This window comes from Bubalus bubalis, chromosome 4 (assembly GCF_019923935.1).
Source record: "Bubalus bubalis isolate 160015118507 breed Murrah chromosome 4, NDDB_SH_1, whole genome shotgun sequence".
Lineage (NCBI taxonomy): Eukaryota > Metazoa > Chordata > Mammalia > Artiodactyla > Bovidae > Bubalus > Bubalus bubalis.
The window spans coordinates 7,658,597-7,677,575 of NC_059160.1; the positions used below are offsets into that span (position 1 = coordinate 7,658,597).

Here is an 18,979-nt window from a genome sequence, read left to right on the forward strand (position 1 = left end):
GTAACCGTTAAACAAATGAAAAAAAAAAAAAATGTACACACATTTTCACCAACTTAGATTTCCACTTGCTATTCCATCTTACAGTTATACTCACATACATATGGATAAACATAAGAGTAATGGTGTCAAAAGAAGCAAAAAACTAGAACTAAAATTGTTTAGGGAACTGAACTTAACACATGCACGTGTTTTCATAAGCACCATCTATGTAAGAACATAAGAAAGCTAAGGATGATGATCCCCAGAGAGGGGAATTAAAGACAGTATTTGCATTACACATTTTAAATTGACTACTCCTTCAAACTGGCTTGAATAGCTCTATGTATTCCTATTACTTTTTAAATTAATGATTTAATGAATATTATTTCTTTAAAACAAAGAAAACCATACTAAACCAGATTTTCATGTGGTTAAAATTTTTTGATTAACAGTTTTATTAATATATCCTTCAATATATTTAGTTAAACATAAGAAAACAAAACTCCTCCCTAAAATGCAAATAATTGACTGGATTTCTCAACAGTGTCTAATAAAAATCCTATTGCCTTCTTTCATCACGCTTCCCAAATGGTTAGGCAGAACTCTCCTAACAGCATCAAGGCAGGCTCTGAAATGCAGTTGCTGGTAGTGGCTTATCTGTCACTATGAAAAATTCATTTTTAAGAAAATTACACATCCTTAACACAGATTTGTTTCACTGGTGGTAACAGTATGAAGGTAAAGAAAAGAGTGATTATACTATTACTGATTTGCTTATTTTACTGCCTTCTGATGGCACACGAAAAAGACATTCCCTCCAAAGTATCCAGGTTCATTTAATCTTTGGCATTGATTGCAAGTAATGGCTCAATCTAACTTGAGAAAGATACCTTTACACAGATTTGTATTTAAGACCCTAAGAGAGCATTCACTTGAGACACAAAAATGTAGGAATAAAAACACTACTGGCACTGACGGAGAGTAAGTCAGAAAGAAAAAAAAAATGAACAAAAGAAAAATTCAAAGCACCTAATAAGGAGAAAACATGTAATATTTTAAGCCCTAGGGAGAATCTTAAGCCTTAGGAGAACATATATTTTTTTCTAAGCCCCAACAAAATCTTTATACATTAAGTGAATCCAATAGTAATCAGAAGATTAAGCATGTGGTTAAACAGGGTCATGGGGGCCTTACAGAGAAAAGCTCTAATGCAGAGTTCCGGGAGTGGCTCCCTCTTTCCCTTCTCTGCTACAGAATTTCTATTACCTGAAATATGCAGTAGAGATCCTGCTGTTTTGTCTCTGTTCATTTACCTGCTCATCCACACTAGAGATGTCTCAAAAGTAGGGACAACCAGTTACTGAGCCCCTGCGCCACAACTACTGAGCTCGCAAGCCTAGAGCCTGTGCTTCGTGACAAGAGAAGTCGCTGCAAGAAGGCTGCCCACCACAACGAAGAGTAGCCCCTGCTTGCTGCAACTAAAGGAAATCTATGTACAGCAATGAAGACCCTGCCCCCCCCCCAAAAACAGAAGAGATCAAATTTAAAAAAAAAAAAAAAAAAAAAAAAAAGAAGACTCAGAAAGGTAAAAAATCCAAGCAGCTAACTTGCAAATAAATTAAACTCCTCTCTCCATAACTCTTTAACAGGTTAGCATTCCTTGTTATAAGAGAGTGTATACTTTCTTAAGTTAAAAATAATAAAAATCAAGATTTACATTTTTATGAGTAGCGTGCCCAACTTGGCTTTCTCATTTAGAATCAAACAACAATGTGCAAAAACTAAAGCCTACTACACCTATCAATAGAACAGCAAAAATGAGTTTCCCACAAAAAAGCATGGTAGATCACTTCACAGCAGACTGCTGTCTAGTTACAGAGAGCTTCATCACCAAGAACGAGTTCAGAGTAAGAAGCAAAGCACTAAGTCATGGGCTTACCAAAACTGCTTAGATGTCTAACTGCTTGACAGTAGAGACATAGTCTTAGGGTCAATCTCTTTCCCCATATAATTATAGAATAGAAACCACCCTCAAATTAGGGTATAAGAACACTGCTCACTCTTCCCCTCCCTCTGTTCTATCATAGAAAGAGGTTAGGCAAACAAGTGTATCTGATAAACTATTTGAAAGGCAAATCACTCCAGCTACCAGATACATTGAAATCTGTATAAACAATTATCAAACACCTCAATCCAAAAGAATACTTCCAGCCCAAACACAACCATTTCTTTCTATACTTTAAAATATCAAAAAATTTGGAAACTTAAATGTCCACCTATAACAAGACTGTTCTATACAACAAAATACTACAGAAGCATCAAAAAGGATACATTAGGTACAGAAACAGAAAGATGTTCACACTGTATGAAGAAACAGTCTTAAAACTCCTGGGATCCCATTGCTAGAAACAGAAACTAATATATGCACAACAAGATTAAGAAGGATATACATCAATAGCTGTTGCCTCTGGTACATGGATTACAAGGGGATTTTTACACTATAATCTTTTAAAAGTTATTTCAAAAAATTAATCATGTATCAACAACAAAAAAGATGGGGAGATGCGGGAACAAACAGAGAGGGAATAAAAGAGACATACACATATACGCAGACTAAAATAAACCAAGGAGCTACCCTTGCATGTTACATGGCAATCACACACACAGCTGGTGTCAACTCTGTCATGATGAGGACACAGACTTACTCATGTTGCTCATGGGCCGCATCCCTTGGGGAGACTGCCCAGATTGCTGGTTCTGCTGATTCTTCGCTTGCACCTGGGGCTGGGTCGGCATCTGATTTACTTGATAGGGCAGTCCAAGGGCTGCATAGGCTCTTTCTATAGAGCTGGGATCAATCTGACTGACAGTGCTTAGGCTGGGAGTGGACTGTTGACCCACCCCTAGAGAGCTAGTATTGCCAAGTCCAACTGGTGCTCCAGTCAAAATTGCTAGGGAAAACAGAAGAAAGAGTATTACAACATTAAAGATGCTGAGACAGGAAATACTATCATGTCTGAGTTTTAAACACAAAAATACTGTTGTATAATTATGAAATACATGCATCTTGTTTCCCATTATTTCCTTAAATTTCTAAGCATAGAACTGATTGGTCAAAGGGCATCACTGGCATGAAAAACTTTTGATCCAAAATACCCAAAAGCCTTCCCCACAAGCTGTATCAATGTTCCCATGAAGAATGCATGACAGCGTGACAGGAGAGAAATGGTATTTTATTTCATTACTTAATTTAATAGGGAACTTTTGGGTATTTCCTCCTCCTAGTGAACTATTTCCTAGTCCTAATTCTCTACTAGGATATCTATGATTTACTCACTCATTTATGGATTTTCATTCCTTTTAAAAATATGCTATATGCAGTTCCAAATTTATTTTTCAATCCTAAATGCCACCTTTCAATCCTAAAACCTAAATTTAGGATTTAAATTTTTAAATCCTAAATGAGACTTGGTGGCTGCACTTTCTACTTTTGATACTTTTTTTTTCTCTAAGAAAAGCTCATCAACCCCAGGCTTCTAAAAATAACCTCAAACTTTTCTTTAACATTAATTTCAAATTATCTAAATATTTAGATCACAGGTAGAGAAGAGTAATAATCTGCCCAATGTCAAAGCAATGATCTTTCTGGATCTTATTTTAAGTAATAAATACTTCAGTTCTAACCTTATTATTGTGAAGTTTGTGATAAGTGGAAATAATCTAGTATGACAGCACTGGCAGTCACAGGAACTTCATACAATCAAGAAGTATGTTAAATTCACCAAACTGCACTGGTGAAGAGTCTAAGAATACTTTGATATAAAAGTTTCAAAAGATTTCATCACTTACACTGTTGATTTCTCTTATCTCCAGCATTTTTCAGGGGGAGACACACAGGACAATCATGCCTTGTACAATTCTTCCAGTGGGAAATGATTTGTCGAGAAGATGCACAGTGTGCCACTGATAAGAAAAATGATTTTTTACATTATTATTAGCTAACTTATGGACCATCTAATGAGTGCTACAAATGTTATTAATGCATGTTCCTAACACCTCCTAAAGGGTAGTTATTAATCCTCAAATTTTACAGTTGAGAAAATAGGCAAAAACTGGTTAAGTGATTTGAACAAAGTCACAGAGCACCCAAAGTGGGATTCAAACTCAAGCAGTCTGATTTCCAGAGCCTCTATTTTTGACCACAACACTGTGTGAGAAAAATCTTTAAAACACAGATTTCTCTTAAAAAAAAAAGGGGGGGGGGTGGTGGTGGTACAGGGCTTCCCTGGTGGCTCAGTGGATAGGAATCTGCCTGCCAATGCAAGGGTACTCTGGTCCAGGAAGATTCCACACGCCACAGAGCAACTAAGCCTGTGTGCCACAACTTCTGAACCCTCGAGCTCTAGGCCCCGAGAGCCGCAACCACTGAAGCCTGAGTTCCTACAGCCTGCGCTCCGCAACAAGAGAAGCCACCGCAGGGAGTAGCCCCTGCGGCCTGCATGCAGCAATAAAGACCCAGTGCAACCTTCCCCCCAAAAAAGGGTACAAATGAACTTATTTACAAAACAGAAAAAGAGTCAGAGATGTAAAAAAAAAACCTTCTAGTTACTGGGCAGGGGAGGTGGAAAAATTGGGAGATTGGGAAGGACACATATATACTACTATACTCTATGAAAGAGATAACTAGTAAGAATCTACTGTATAGAATAGGAAACTTTACTTAATACTTTCTAATGACTTACCTGTGAAAAGAATCTAAAAGAGAATGGATATATGAATATGTGTAACGTTCACTTTGCTGTACAGCAGAAACAAATACAACATCGTAAAGCTACAATGCTTCAATAAAAATACAAACAGATTCCTAATGGCTCTATAATTATATTAAGTTGGGTAACATTCTTTTTAGTATTTGCCTACATGACAGCAAACTCTCAATATTTAAAGCTATGCTGGGGCAAATAAAAGTCCCTTGTAAAAGAGAAGTCTCTAAAACTTCCTCTACTACCACATCTCTAGATACTCACAAAATGATACTGAATTTTATCATAACATAGAGTAAGGCATTATCAGTAAGGAGTCTCAGGAGAGAGAAAATGTGATCAGCTCTAACTATAAATAAATATTGATTGCAGAGCATAAAAAACCTCTGAGCCCACTCACCTTGGCAGGACTTGCCCGACTGGCAGTGTGTCATGTGGTTTAGGACGTTCTTCATGGTTCGACAGTGGGGAAGGTTGCACTGCCTCACCTCCCCGTTGGCCTGCTCCCGGCGCTGGCACTTGTGAGCGTGCAGGAGGAGGACAAGCTGCTGCTGGATGAGCTTGCGCTTCTCCGGATCAGCCGTATGTGCCCCAGAACCCATCCCCTGGGCCACCGGAGCCACCAGGCCTGGCTGCTGGACCGGTGGGGCCTGCTGCTGGCCCTAAGGGGTACAACAGTAAAGACACATTCAATGTTAGGTGTCACTGGGTGCTACCTCCTGAATAAATACGGACCTGCAGATTTTCAATGAAAACCTTTAACGACATGTCGTCTACTAGGTGCCAGACCCAATTTTTTAACACAGGAGATTCTAAGATAAATAAATGATGGCTTCTGCCATCAAGAAGCTTAATTTAACAAGAAAATAAATTACTATTACTATATTAACAAGTAATATAATCAAAGTATGTGTAACATACAGAGAGTAAAAGAAAGAGAAGGACATGGTAAAGTCCAGTGCGAGGGGGAAAATAAAGGAATCTGTTGTGAAAGGCAAGTTCAAGTTAGGTTTTGAAATAGTGAAGAGCTTCTCAGAAGACCTGGCAGGGGCCTTTCAGGTGGGTGAAAAACTAGTTTTTGTAAACTCTGGACAAAATTCGTTTTGTCCTATAGAAAAGTAGACATTTCTGGAGACAGAGAAACGTGTTAATCTTTTGTCTCCAGTACTTAGCAGAGTATCTGAAATACAGGCATTCAGTGACTATGGGACATAAAGCAAAAAACCTAAAATACCTGAAAAGGAAATAAAATTCCTACAGTACAATTTTTGAATACAAACATGGACTATCTGACACATTTACAACTAGAGATAGTTTTACTTTAGAAAAACAGCAATGTTAGAAGAGTTGGAGATTTTTCCATAACAGTCACTGTTAAAAATAATGTGTAACTTTGAGAGGGAGGGAAGTTACTTCTGTCTAACCGTACCAGATATAAATCAATAGATATCCAGATGACTGACTGAAGAGGAAAAAGGTTCCACTTTCCTATTCTATAGAAAGAACTGCATATACAAGGAGTTGAATATAGCAGGACCCCAAAACTTTCATTGTGGCAGCCCCACTTGCTTCTGTTTGAGCTAACACCTTTACTGATCAATACCCAAGTAAAAAAACACCATGTGAAATGGAAGGCAGGCATAAGCTTCCTTGATCACAGGGACCATCCCATTAAATCCTAGTGTTGTGCTTTATAGCAGAACAGAAAACATAAAAGTTTAACAGAATTCTTAAAAAAAAAAAATCTTTTGGCTGCACCAAGCATGCATGGCATTTGGGATCTTAGTTCCCCAACCAGGGATGGAACCCACGCCCCCTGCATTGGAGGCACAGAGTCTTAACCACAGGACCACCAGGGAAGTCCCAAACACATTTCTTTTGCTCAAGTGTCAGATGGAAAACAAATCTGCAGACAGATTACTACCCACCATATTGGGCATTCCTCCACCAGGAACTGCCTTTTTGTCCATTGCAAATGGAGATAAGCTATTTGGTAGTACAGACTTTGTCGGAATCTGGAGACCAAGGCCACTGGCTCCCATCTGCTGTCCAGAATTCTGAGTGTATGGTGAACCGTAAGGATTAGGGTTGTTCATCATTCCCATCTAAGAACAAGAAACAGAAAAGAAATTACATCTTATTCCCCACACTAACAGGACATAACTATTTCCTTTCCTTTTCCACTTCCTAATTTACAAAGACAATTTTAAAAGAAATTCTCCGTATATAAAAAGACTAGGGGCCTGAGGTACAGTGAATTTAGAGGTATTTCCTGTAAATATGAGATGTTACTAAAAATGTGTCTTCATTTAGCTACCCTACTAAGCAGGTTTTGCCATTCATCTCCACTTTCAGTAACTAAATAACTTTCATTTAATGTGCAAACTATAACTTAACAAATTCAATTCAACTCAATAAACCATCTAATCCTTAAATATATTAGAGAACTTGATATACCAAAGCATTTGAATGCTTATTCCAGCATTTAAAAAAAAAAAAAAGGAATGGGGGAGGGGACTTCCCTTATTGTCCAGTGGTTAAGACTCTGTGCTTCCCGTGTAGGGGGCATGGGTTTGAAGTCAGGGAACTAGGATCCCAAATGCTGTGTGGAGTGGTTGGGTTAAAAAAACAAACAAACAAATATCAAAAACAAGGTAGAAAACTGGTAGTTTGGGGGATATGTCTTTTTTTTAAATTTAGGGACACAGTAGAACAGTGATTTAAAATTTTTTTGAATCTGAATTATCTAGATACAACGTGTAAACTTTAAAGCCTGCATTTCTTGATATCTTAGACCTAGCTGCTTTATTAAATTGCCTCCTTGGCTCTTAAATTAATCTGAGTGTATCTGTAATCCCTATGTACTTTAAAAAGGAAGTTTGGGGACTTCCCTGGCAGTCCAGTGGTTAGGAATCTGCACCTCCACTGCAGGGCACACAGGTTGGATCCCTGGTCGGAGAACTAAGATCCCATATGCTGCAGAGCATGGCTTTAAAAAAGGTATTTCCCTGTCTTTATCTAAGTCTGTGTGGAGCCATCATACTGTAGCTTAAAGAACACAGATTAATTATTCAAAAGCCAACTGTTTTATTGATAACAATGATGCTACTCACAACTCTATTCTTCCACATAAGACCCCCGTGTAAGTCAATCACTGCCTACTTGCAAGCACTCAGGATACAAACTAAGGATGCTAAAGGAGTCATGCCAGATTTCTCACCTTTCTTGGACAGATCCAATCTATCAAAGGGTCCTTCAAATTCTACCTCTAGCCACCCAGTCCCATGCATCCGTGCCCACTGTCACTGTCTTAATTCAAGTCCCTGAACACAGCTTTTGTAGACTATATCTAACAGGTTTTCTTGCCATCTGTCCTCACTTTTTTCTACTCATAAGGGGGAAAAAAATGATGGTATACCAGACCTTTCATCATCTTCATGAGAACTTGACTACTTCTCCATGGCAGAAGTACTACTTATCTCCCTTACCCATTTACTTGCAAACCTGAGAGCATCATGTTTCTTGAATCTCCAACATCTGCTTCAGCTTTTCCCTTTCCCTATAACTAGGCAGTGAGTGGCACACCTTCCTTCCCTATTTTTTGGCTCCTGAATGCTACCCTGTAAAGGAAATAAAATACTAAATTCACAAAGAGGCAGGGATGATGATAGGGAATGAGACTGAGGAAGTGGCATCGTTCCGGTGAAAGCATAAAAAAACAGGCAGCCTCAGTGGGATGCAGCCAGAGTAAAAACGTATTTGGTCTCCGATAACTGGAATTTCCTATGTGAATCTGACCAGTGAAAATGTAGGGATAATCAAATACAAAAACAGGCTTACGTGAAAAGTTTCAGTTTCTTCTGGTAGTTCCAAATGGGGCTGGGAGCACTGCTGCTACATGTTGCTTTTAAAGTACTGATATTTACACTAACATAGTTCCAACAGTGTGCTCGCCTACACTTGGGGGAGTTGGATTTCACTTGTGTTTCTTATTAGCATGGAAATCCACGGTAGATGTAAAACAAAAGCCATTTAAGAGTCCACAATTTATATAAATAAAACCCTGGAATTAGTAAGATGCCTTCACGTCTCTTGTTTAGACGCATAATGTCTTTATCAAGTACATCCTCGTACAATTTGGTCCTTCACACATTTGTTCACACAGACATCACCTTGACTGCTCACACCAAGTTTCAACAATTCCTGACACTGCTTGTTCCCTCAATCACAATGCATAACCTGGAAATTCCAAGTTCACTCTAGCAGAACCTGGTCTCAAATATACAGACTGCACTAACTGCTGGTTAGATGGCAGTAATTCATTCCTAACACTTCTGGTCACCGTGACCAACAAAGACCCTCAGGCTTTCTGTGTGCCATCTCCCTCAGAGTTTTGCTGCCTGTGTTAGAAAATAAACACCACCAACCCCCTAACCCCTACCGTTTCTATCTACTCAACCCCCTCTACTCTCTCACTAAGTATAACAGGAAGGGAATATACTGTACTTAATTTCTGCTACACTGTAGTGAGTTATCTCATCTTGTTCCCTTCCCTTCAGCTAATGTGATCCAGATGTCCAACTACCTACCACCTACCTGGACCACAGCGATACAGATCTCCACCTCAACTGAAAAGGCAGAGGACCAGGAAGCCACAGTCAGTTCTAGGCAACTAAAACCAGAGGAACCACAGGGGAGTATTTTATCTTTCTTTAAAAATAAATCTGACTCTACAGGTTGTTTCTTAGCGTCTGATGCATTAAAAACAGAAACTTAGGGAACACAGGAACACATAAAACACACGATGGTAACACACATGACAAACAAAAACCAGTGCCCAGAACACAACAACGTGAACAGTTCAGGAATATTTAAGAGACAAAATCCCTTAATAAGACTTGCATGCATCAACAGTAATGCACACACTCCATGAATCCCCAAATAATAAAAACAAAATTAAACTACATTCTGACCTGGTCTACCTAATGGATTTGATAAATACATCTATATCCAGTCATTCCCCAGGCACTGTGTCAACTGGTGGTGGGTGGGAGAGGCGGTGGCAGGGTGGTATGTACAACGATAAACAAGGAAGACTAGGGATCTTTCAGAAGCGAAAAGACATCTAAACATTTTCCATACTCATTCCTATGACTCTTACACTGCTGACTTAATTCAGGGGCCTCACCTCCCCATAGGGACTATTTTTCAAATTGATATGGCACACCTGAAACCACACCCATCAAGACTGCAGATATGGAGTAAGAGTCTCCTTTAAAATCCATCAGGATTTGGCATAAAGACTTGTCTTTTTCTCTCTCAGCATGGATTCTTCCTCTCTGCCTCATACTTAATACTCTTACTTTTAAACTTTATGGGTTCAGTACTCTATATAGGTGGTATTCACTTAAAACAAATATTTTAGTAATAAAGTCTTTATATTTGAATTGCCCCTCCCCATGCAAATATAGGCTCCATAGAGCCAAGGATTTTTTTGTTTGATTAATTTACTGCTATATATCCAACCTGAAACAATGCTGATGTAGAAATGTGTGATTCAGATTATAAATAGAACAGTGATCCACTCTCAACCTAGGCATTCTCCTAATGAGCCTTTTCTTATTTTTCTTCACAGCACTACCTGGAATACTATTAATTTACATCTTATGTGTAGCCTAGAAAGTAAGTTCCCTGAAGTGAGTTTATCCACTGCTCTAGCTTCAGCATCAAAGCCACAACTCAGTAAATATTTGCTCGGTCAGTGAAGGTGTAAGGTGTGCCATCCCTGCCCCATATAAACATCAGGGGGCAGGGACTCCTAACAGGCATATCCCCAGAATCCAGAAGAGGTACTTAAACACTCTACCTTCTTCTTCCTCATTCCACATATTTTAAGTGAACCACATCAACACACAACATGACAGTGCCCGAAAGGGAGAACCCAAGTAGGCAGCTGACACCAAACAGAACCCTTTCCTAAGTTGTCTATATTTTTTACCCTGTAGCTATAAAATATATATATACACACACACACACCCCACACACATATATTTAAGGGCTTTCATTTATCTGCGTGCCCTCAGGGTTCCCGCTCCCAATTCATCCACGTTTTACTTTCACTCTAGAACCCTCACCATATGATTCTCAGGAATACACAAGTCCTAATGTTGCTCAAATTACTCCTCTTACAGAGCATGCTTGCTCCTAACTCCATGTGAAAATCTCTCCCACCTCTAATATCACCTTACAAGTGAAGCCATCTCTTTCATTCAACAAGAACTTAGGAATAATTACATGTCAGAGACTGGCAACTATAGTGTGATGCCATTTCAAGAAAAAGGAATAAAATGTGCAGGAAAAATATGGAGGAATAAACATCAAATATACACTGATAAAATTTTAATTACACAGAGTACATATTTAAATGTATTTTAAAATGTATTTAACATTCTTTACTTGATAAGGCTAAGAAAGTAGGCTTTTTAAAAGAGAGAAGTCTTTCAAATAACAGCCAAGATCAGGTTATTTAGAACACCTGGAACGTTGGTTGGGGCTTAATGGCACACTAGTGCATCTTAGGGTTTCCCAGGTGGCTCAGTGGTAAAGAACCTGCCTGCAACGCCAAGAGACGTGGGTTAGATCCTTGGGTTGGAAAGATCCCCTGGAGAAGGAAATGGCAACCCACTCCCATCTTCTTGCCTAGAAAATCCCATGCACAGAGGAGCCTGGCAGGTTGGAGTCCATGGGTTCCAAGAGTTGGACACAACTTAAGTGACTAAACAAAAACGCATCTTAATATCCATCAACCAATAAGGAAAAAAAATAACACATCTCTTAAAAACCAGGGACATTCCAAGCAACGGGAACAAATGAAGTCTATCTGAAGATAGTATAATGCCAGCTCTCTCAAAACTGTGTTTTAAGGGAGGCTACAAAGGCTAAAAGGAGATGAAAATATTCTAATACTTGTGTCACAGGGAACAGGAATTAGCTGGCAATCATTTGAAACAAACTGTGAAGGTACTCAAAGTTGTTAAAACAAATTTATCACTTACATTTAATGTAAGAGCATTATAAAATTTGTGACAATAGATCCCTGGCATATAATATGTGGGAGATGCTACATAATATAAGAGTAAACATGAACAGTGAAGAATGAATGAATAACTGACCTCAGGCCCACCTCCTCCACCCCTGGAACACTCAGAAACACACTGACAGGGCACACAAACCGAAGCTGCACTCACCTTGAGAGGCTGGGGGCCTCTCAGTCCCGTCTGTCCTCCCATCTGGGGAGAGCCTTGCTGCAGTGGCTCAGTCATTAAGTTGCCAGCACTTCCCATGCCTGGGTTCGGGTACTGCATATTCGGTCGCCCCCGGCCTGCTCCAATTGAACCGTTCATGACTTGATTAGGCATCATCCCTTGTCCACTGCCGGCAGTCAGCATGCCAGGATTCATGCCAGCGTTCATCCCCGTGTTCATTCCCATGGCAGGCTGATTGACGGGACTGCTCATCATACCTGTTGCAGACGGCGTGGGACCCTGATTTGGTCCACTAGTGCCCATCCCCATGTTGGGAGAAGTCAAGCCTGCCTGGGCCATTGGGCTTTTGACCATGCTATTTATCAAACCTAATCCAGGACTGTTTTGTTGGGCTTGGCTGGCCATGCCTTGGCCTGGGCCACCAACCCCCATATTGAGGTTAGGGGAGCTACCAGACCGTAGCAATTCTGACAGTTGTTTATGTTTAGAGGCTGCATCTTGTACTATGCCAAGACTTGTCTGAAGCTGACTAATATCACCACCATTGGTTAGTCCCAATTCTGTAGAGTTGATTAATTCATCTGGTAAGTCATGCTCCAAGTCAAACAGAGAGCCAAAATCTAAAAACAAAGAGGAAAGATAAAGGTTTAAGTATGACAGTCAAAATTACAAATTTCTCTATACTTGTTCTTGATAAGCATTAAATATCATCTCTAAACCTTACCCCATGGAATACTATCTGTTTGTATTAGTTTTTCATGTTACACTAAAGTTTTATTTTACATGTTTGTGTGTGTGTGTACATATAAAATATATATAAAAGAGTACTATCATGCCAACAAGTTTAAACATTTATAAACTGTACCTAAAATAAAACCAAAGAATACATATTAGTGTGATACACATTATAAGTTGCTGAAAGTTTGTATTGACAGTCATGAAAAAGATATATAATTAAAATTGTTTACTATTCCAGAATTTCTTACAAGGGGTTAAAATAACTAATCTATACACAGACTAAATCCAGAATCTATACACAAACTTAATTCAGAATGAAACAAAAGATTAAAAATATAGTAATTATAAAAAAAACAACTGATAAAAAGAAAAAGACCTGCTCTTTGTAGACCACTCAGGGTAAGCTCCAGGAAGACAGGAGCTGCTTACCTCTAACTGCTATCACACAGCACCTGCCACAAAGCTGAATGAAGCTGTGTTCACCTGACTTCAAACCACAGATTAGTTTTCCTTAACCAAAATCTCGCTGAGTAAGATATGAAACCATGCGTCTAGTTCCTTCACTAACCTACAAATCATCACCACTCTATCTCTGCCCTACCCCCGTGCCAAAAAGAAGATGCGAAAATTATAGATTAACCTAGGGTTCCTTGTCTTGGCACTACTGAACATTCTAGGCTAGATAATTCTGCTTGGGAGGAAGGAAAAATTGTCCTGTGCACTATACTCAGCAAATCCCTGGTCTCTCCTTTTAATGCTAGTAGTACCTCTAACCAATTTGTGACAATAAAAAATGTCTCCAGATATCACCAAATGTGCCTTGGAAGTGTAAAACTGTCCCTGGTTGTTGACAATATTCATTCATTATACGCTGATGGTGAAATGTTTCCTTGTGTACTCCAGTAGAATGAAAGCTGCTTAAAAGTATATATGACTGCTGCTACTGCTAAGTCACTTCAGTCCTGTCCAACTCTGTGCTACCCCACAGATGGCAGCCCACCAGGCTCCACCGTCCCTGGGATTCTCCAGGCAAGAACACTGGAGTGGATTGCCATTTCCTTCTCCAATGTATGAAAGTGAAGTCGCTCAGTCGTGTCTCTTAGCGACCCCATGGACTGCAGCCCACCAGGCTCCTCCATCCAGTGTTATGTAAATAGAAGGACTGAGGTGTTTTGAGTTTTAATTCTCCAAGTAGTTTTAACATTAAAAGGACACTGCTGAACTTCCTTGGTGGTCCAGCGGGTAAGAATCTGCCTGTCAGTGCAGGGGACACAAGTTCCAGCTGCAACTAGGAGCCCAAGTGCCACAACTAGCGATCCCATGTGTCCTAGAGCCTCTGCTCAACAAGAGAGGCCACTGCAATGAGGAGCTCCAGCACCACAGCTAGAGAAAGACTGTGCGCAGGAAGCAAAAACCAGCGCAGCCAAAAGTAATTAATTTTAAACAACAAAGGCCCTACTGGGTATAGTAAATATAGTTGAATCTACAACTGATAATCCTATTAGAGATAATTCATCCAAAGACAAGATACCACTTTAATAATGATCTTCTTGGTCTAATTACCCTCAGTTCTTAAGTACAATTCTTCTTCTATGTGAACTTCCTGTTCTTTTGCATTCTGTCATGGCACTGAAATCACAGGTGTGTCTCTTTCTCTTCCTCCTCTCCTGCAGTCTTTCCCCCCCTACCACCCCTCACCCCACCTATGCACCCAGACTGTAGCTCTGGGAATGACATGAGTTACTTACATACCAACTCCTCAAAGGGTGATATTTTAGTTGAACTGAATTGTACCTCAGGATCTCAGGACGTGATTTAGAGTACAGGATTATTCTCTTTCCTTCTGAAAAATCATGTGCCCCTCCATCATAAAAATAAAGTACCTCATGATTAGTTTTGGAATATAAATAAGGTTTCAAATAAAATTTACCTGACATCACTACTCAAGACAACTGCTTAATTATATATTTCTTTCATTTCCTTCTGTTTACATAATTCACAACACTGGAATCATACAAACTTTTAAGCAGCTTTGCATTCTACTGTCCCCCTGGAGTACACAAGGAAACATTCCACCGTCAGCATATGTTTAGTGTTTAAGAAAAAATAATCTCTACCTATTTAGAAATTTAAAATATACACATGGGGAATTCGCTGGCAGCCCAGTGGTTAGGACTCCAGGTTTTTACTGTCTGGGTTCAATCCCTGGTTGGGTAATGATAAGAATACATTTCAAAACTTAAAGGAAATAAAGCTAGAAATCAACAAATATCTAAGATATTTGAAAAAAATAGTAAGAAAAAGATGATCAAATAAAAAAGCAATGCAACAAAAAAGAAAAATGGAGAGGTTACTAACAAAACCAGAAGTTAGTTCTTCAAAGAGAGTAATAAAAGATAAACTTCTGGGAAAGTTAAGGAGAAAAGACAATAAAAAGAAAAAGTGGCATTACTAATCATTTTTATACCAAGAAAAAACGGAAAAGTGACAAAATTAATGAATTCCTGTTAAGCACTCAATAAACCTCAATCAAAAAGAAATTATACATATCCCTGCATCTCCAACAAGTCAATGGTAGAAGTTCTCAAGAGATTCAACAATACCTCGTTTGAATACCTGATTCAAACCCAACTGTGGAAATACATTTTAAGAAGAGAATCAAGATAACACAAATACTGATTAATGGATAATATTAAGAAAATCATTAATTTTGTTGGGTACGACAACACAATAGTTATTAAAATAAATCCTAAGAGATACATATTTAAGCATTTCTAGTGAAACAAGAAGCCTGGGATTTACTTTTAAAAACTCCAGCAGAAAAAACAGAGGGGGGGAAGAGACAAAATTATTAGTAACCTGAAGTAACAGGCACATGGGAATTCTTTTTTCTATTAAATTGAATTCTTCCATTTAAAAAGTTTAAAAGGAAACAGAGAAACCCTGAATATTCCTATTACTATCAAAGAACCATAGCTTAATTTTCCCATAAAGACCAAATATAATTATTTTTGCAGGCATGTCCAACTGAACTTTCAAGGAAAAGACAATTCAACCTCACACAAATACTTCTAGAAAAGAGAAATACTCTAAAAACCACACATGGCCAGTACAAGAAAAGAAAATCATGAACATAGAAGCAAGAATCCTTAAAAAAGAGCAAACCAAATTTATCAGTGTCTTAAAGGTGTAATCTCATGATCAAGTTGGGATCATCTCAGGAATCCAGGAAAAGAGAGGTTTGCATATTCACCATAGTAACAGAGAAGAAAGAAAACATTAGGTTCAATGACTGGAATAAAAGCACTGGATAAAAGTCAATACCAATCACGATTTTTAAAACAAAACCACAGCAATCAAAACCCGATGGGAAAAAGAATAGACATACGTATAACTGAACCACTATGCTGTAGACTTGAAACTAACACAAGTGTAAATCAACTATGCTCTCGTCTGTAGTCATGTCTGACTCTTCTTGCTACCCCATCGACTGTAGCCTGCCAGGCTCCCCTGTGGGATTTTCCAGGCAAGAATGCTGGAGTGGGTTGCCATCTCCTTCTCCAGTGTATCTTCCCCATCCAGGTACTGAACCCACATCTCATGCGTTGGCAGGTGACCCTTGAGTCACCAGGGAAGCCTGTGTAAATCAGTAACACTCCAATAAAACACACACACACACACAACTGATGAGAACTTCCTTAAATTGATAAAAAGGGCTCTTCCAAAACCTAAAAACTGACAGCAATTACGGATAACGCACCATTAAAAACAGCCTCTTTAGCATCAGAACAAGACAAAGATACCCAAAACAACCATTTCTATTCAGTGCTGAACTGGAGTCTCTAGTCAAAGCAATAATACAAGAAATATTCATGAGTCAAGACTGAAAAGGAAGAAACATAATTACTGTATGCAAACAATACACCTGTCAATAGTGAAATTCCAAGGCAAAGAAGTGGAAATAGTAAGAGGTTAGCAAATTAAATTGCATTTCTGCATATCAGTAAAAAATGATTAGAAATAATTTAAGAAACCCTAACCTTTCCTTAAAACTTGTTATTTTCAATGATTAAATTAATTAAATTTGGAAGACTATGCTAGAGTGTCACAGGCTTCCCTGGTGGCTCAGTGGTAAAGAATCCGCCTGCCAATCCCTGAATCCGGGAAGATCCCACATGCTACAGGGTAACTAAGCCCCTAGGCCACAACTAAGGAAGCCCGCGCACCTACAGCCCGTCCTCCCCAACAAGGTGAGAAGCCTGTGCACTGTGAGTAGAACAGCCCCGCTCACCGCAGTCAGGGAAAAGCCTGCACAGCAAAGAAGGCTCGAGAGTCGCATCTACTTTGAACCACGACTAAACAGATCTTACTATTTCATTTGATTACCACTGACTGTTCTGAGCTAGTCTGATTGTGCCTCTGAGTTCTGCACATTTAGGATTCCCAAATGCCATCAGCCATCACTGGTACCTAACAGCACAGTTCAAGGGGTCCAAATACCTGGGGTTTAAAACCTAATTCTTACAAGCTGACTTAATTTACCAATTACTTTCCAACTGAGCTCATGTTACCTCTTCTATCAAAAGGCTACTTATTCTACCCCCATGAATGAATGGAGGTTTTTTTTAAAGAACTAACGAGATGGTTCTTACATATTTAAAAAAAAAAGTAAAATTCCAAAGTATATAAATGTATGTGTCTATTAAAAAACGTGTAAATTCATTAACCCTCTTTTAAAAGTTATATACCAGTTGGGGACTGAGCAAAGGATCCTCAGATCACCTAGTAGTGTTTACTTGGAAACAGACTGAATATAAAAGCAGAACCATACTGGGCTTCCCAGGTGGCGCTGGTGGTAAAGAACCCACCTGCCAATGCAGGAGACTCAAGAGACACTGGTTCAATCCCTGGGTGGGGAAGAGCCCCTGGAGGAGGGCATGGCAACCCACTCCAGTATTTTTGTCTGGAGAAGCCCATGGACAGAGGAGTCTGGTGGGCTACAGTCCATAGGGTCGCAAAAAGTCAGACATGACTAGAGAGACTGAGCGCACAGCACACACGGGGTGGGGAGGAATTGGGAGAGCGAAGATGCATTTTCCTCGGCCTCTTAGAGAACACGGCCCCTGCCAGGGAGGGCCCAAGATCAGAAATGACTGATTTTCTCATTTTATAGGTGCAGTTAGTGATCCATCACCAGCTTCCCTGAGATTGTACTATTTTGTTACTGAATAGGGACTCTATTAAAGCCCCTGGATTCCAGCTGAATGCTCTATGTAAGTAAGCAAATAGACGTCATTTTTAGCAGTTGTTTTAGAGTAGTAGTCAACCTTATGAGAAATATAACTTTTCTGAACATTTTTAAACTGAGAAAACATTTTTTAAACAAAACTTAAATATTTACAGACTAAGAAAAATTACCCAAACTGTATCAGTTCTACACTGATACAGTTAAGAGGTGTGCTCAGTCGTATCTGTCTCTTCGAGACCCTTTGTACTGCAGCCCGCCAGGCTCCTCTGTCCATGGGATTTTTCAGGTAAGAATACTGGAGTGGGTTGCCATTTCCTTCTCCAAGGGATCCTCCCAACCCAAGGATCAAACCTGTCTCTCCTACATTGCAGGCAGACTCTTTACCCACTGAGCCAACAGGGAAACCCCAAAGGATTAAGAGTACTAAAGCTCAATAAATGTAATACGAGGGTTTTACTTTAACAATCAAACTTCCAATCTTTCCCCATTAGGTTCTTCTGCAAGGGGCTTCCCAGAAAAAAACCTGGTTCCAAGTTCATGAGCAGCATATAGGAAAAAGATTACTAAAAATGAGATATTATGTCTTTAACCAGTTTGTCATAAACAGAAATAAAACCCAATGGTCTAAAACTAGTAGAAAAGCAAATCCCAAACAAAAAGTAGTATGTATGAAGATGCAAGGGAAAAATAATTAGAAATTTAAATGCCAGGATTTAAACAAATACTGAACAGTGGGTTTCAATACTGACCAGCCTCAATCCATGACTAAGCTCCTCAGCTTCTTCCTTTTCCTTCAAGGAAAGGAAAAATATAAAGGTTCAAATAAATCACCTTCTGAGGCCCCCATCTCAACTTGCCCTTCACAGGGATTAGTTCAGATCAGCTGAATAAAATTTACGTGTTCAACAAATAAAAGCAGCAACCTAGAGGATCCTTAAGGTTAATACCTTGGGATTTTTACTGTAAAGAGAAAAACTGCCCAACTG

The 18,979-nt window shown here is 39.2% G+C and overlaps 1 protein-coding gene across 4 annotated transcripts in view; it reads right to left on the reverse strand.

Moving 5' to 3' along the window:
* EP300 (E1A binding protein p300) overlaps positions 1-18,979 on the reverse strand; it is a 64,429-nt gene that overhangs the window by 33,068 nt on the left and 12,382 nt on the right. For 3 of the 4 annotated variants that reach the window (XM_044940818.2, XM_006068887.4, XM_044940817.2), the window contains exons 2-6: positions 11,990-12,627; positions 6,671-6,847; positions 5,143-5,404; positions 3,829-3,942; positions 2,685-2,930 (exon numbers count right to left, since the gene is read on the reverse strand). In XM_044940818.2, coding sequence (XP_044796753.2) covers positions 2,685-2,930; positions 3,829-3,942; positions 5,143-5,404; positions 6,671-6,847; positions 11,990-12,627 — 1,437 coding nt within the window. The remainder of the gene's footprint in view (positions 1-2,684; positions 2,931-3,828; positions 3,943-5,142; positions 5,405-6,670; positions 6,848-11,989; positions 12,628-18,979) is intronic. The other variant, XM_044940819.2, reaches the window with a different exon arrangement.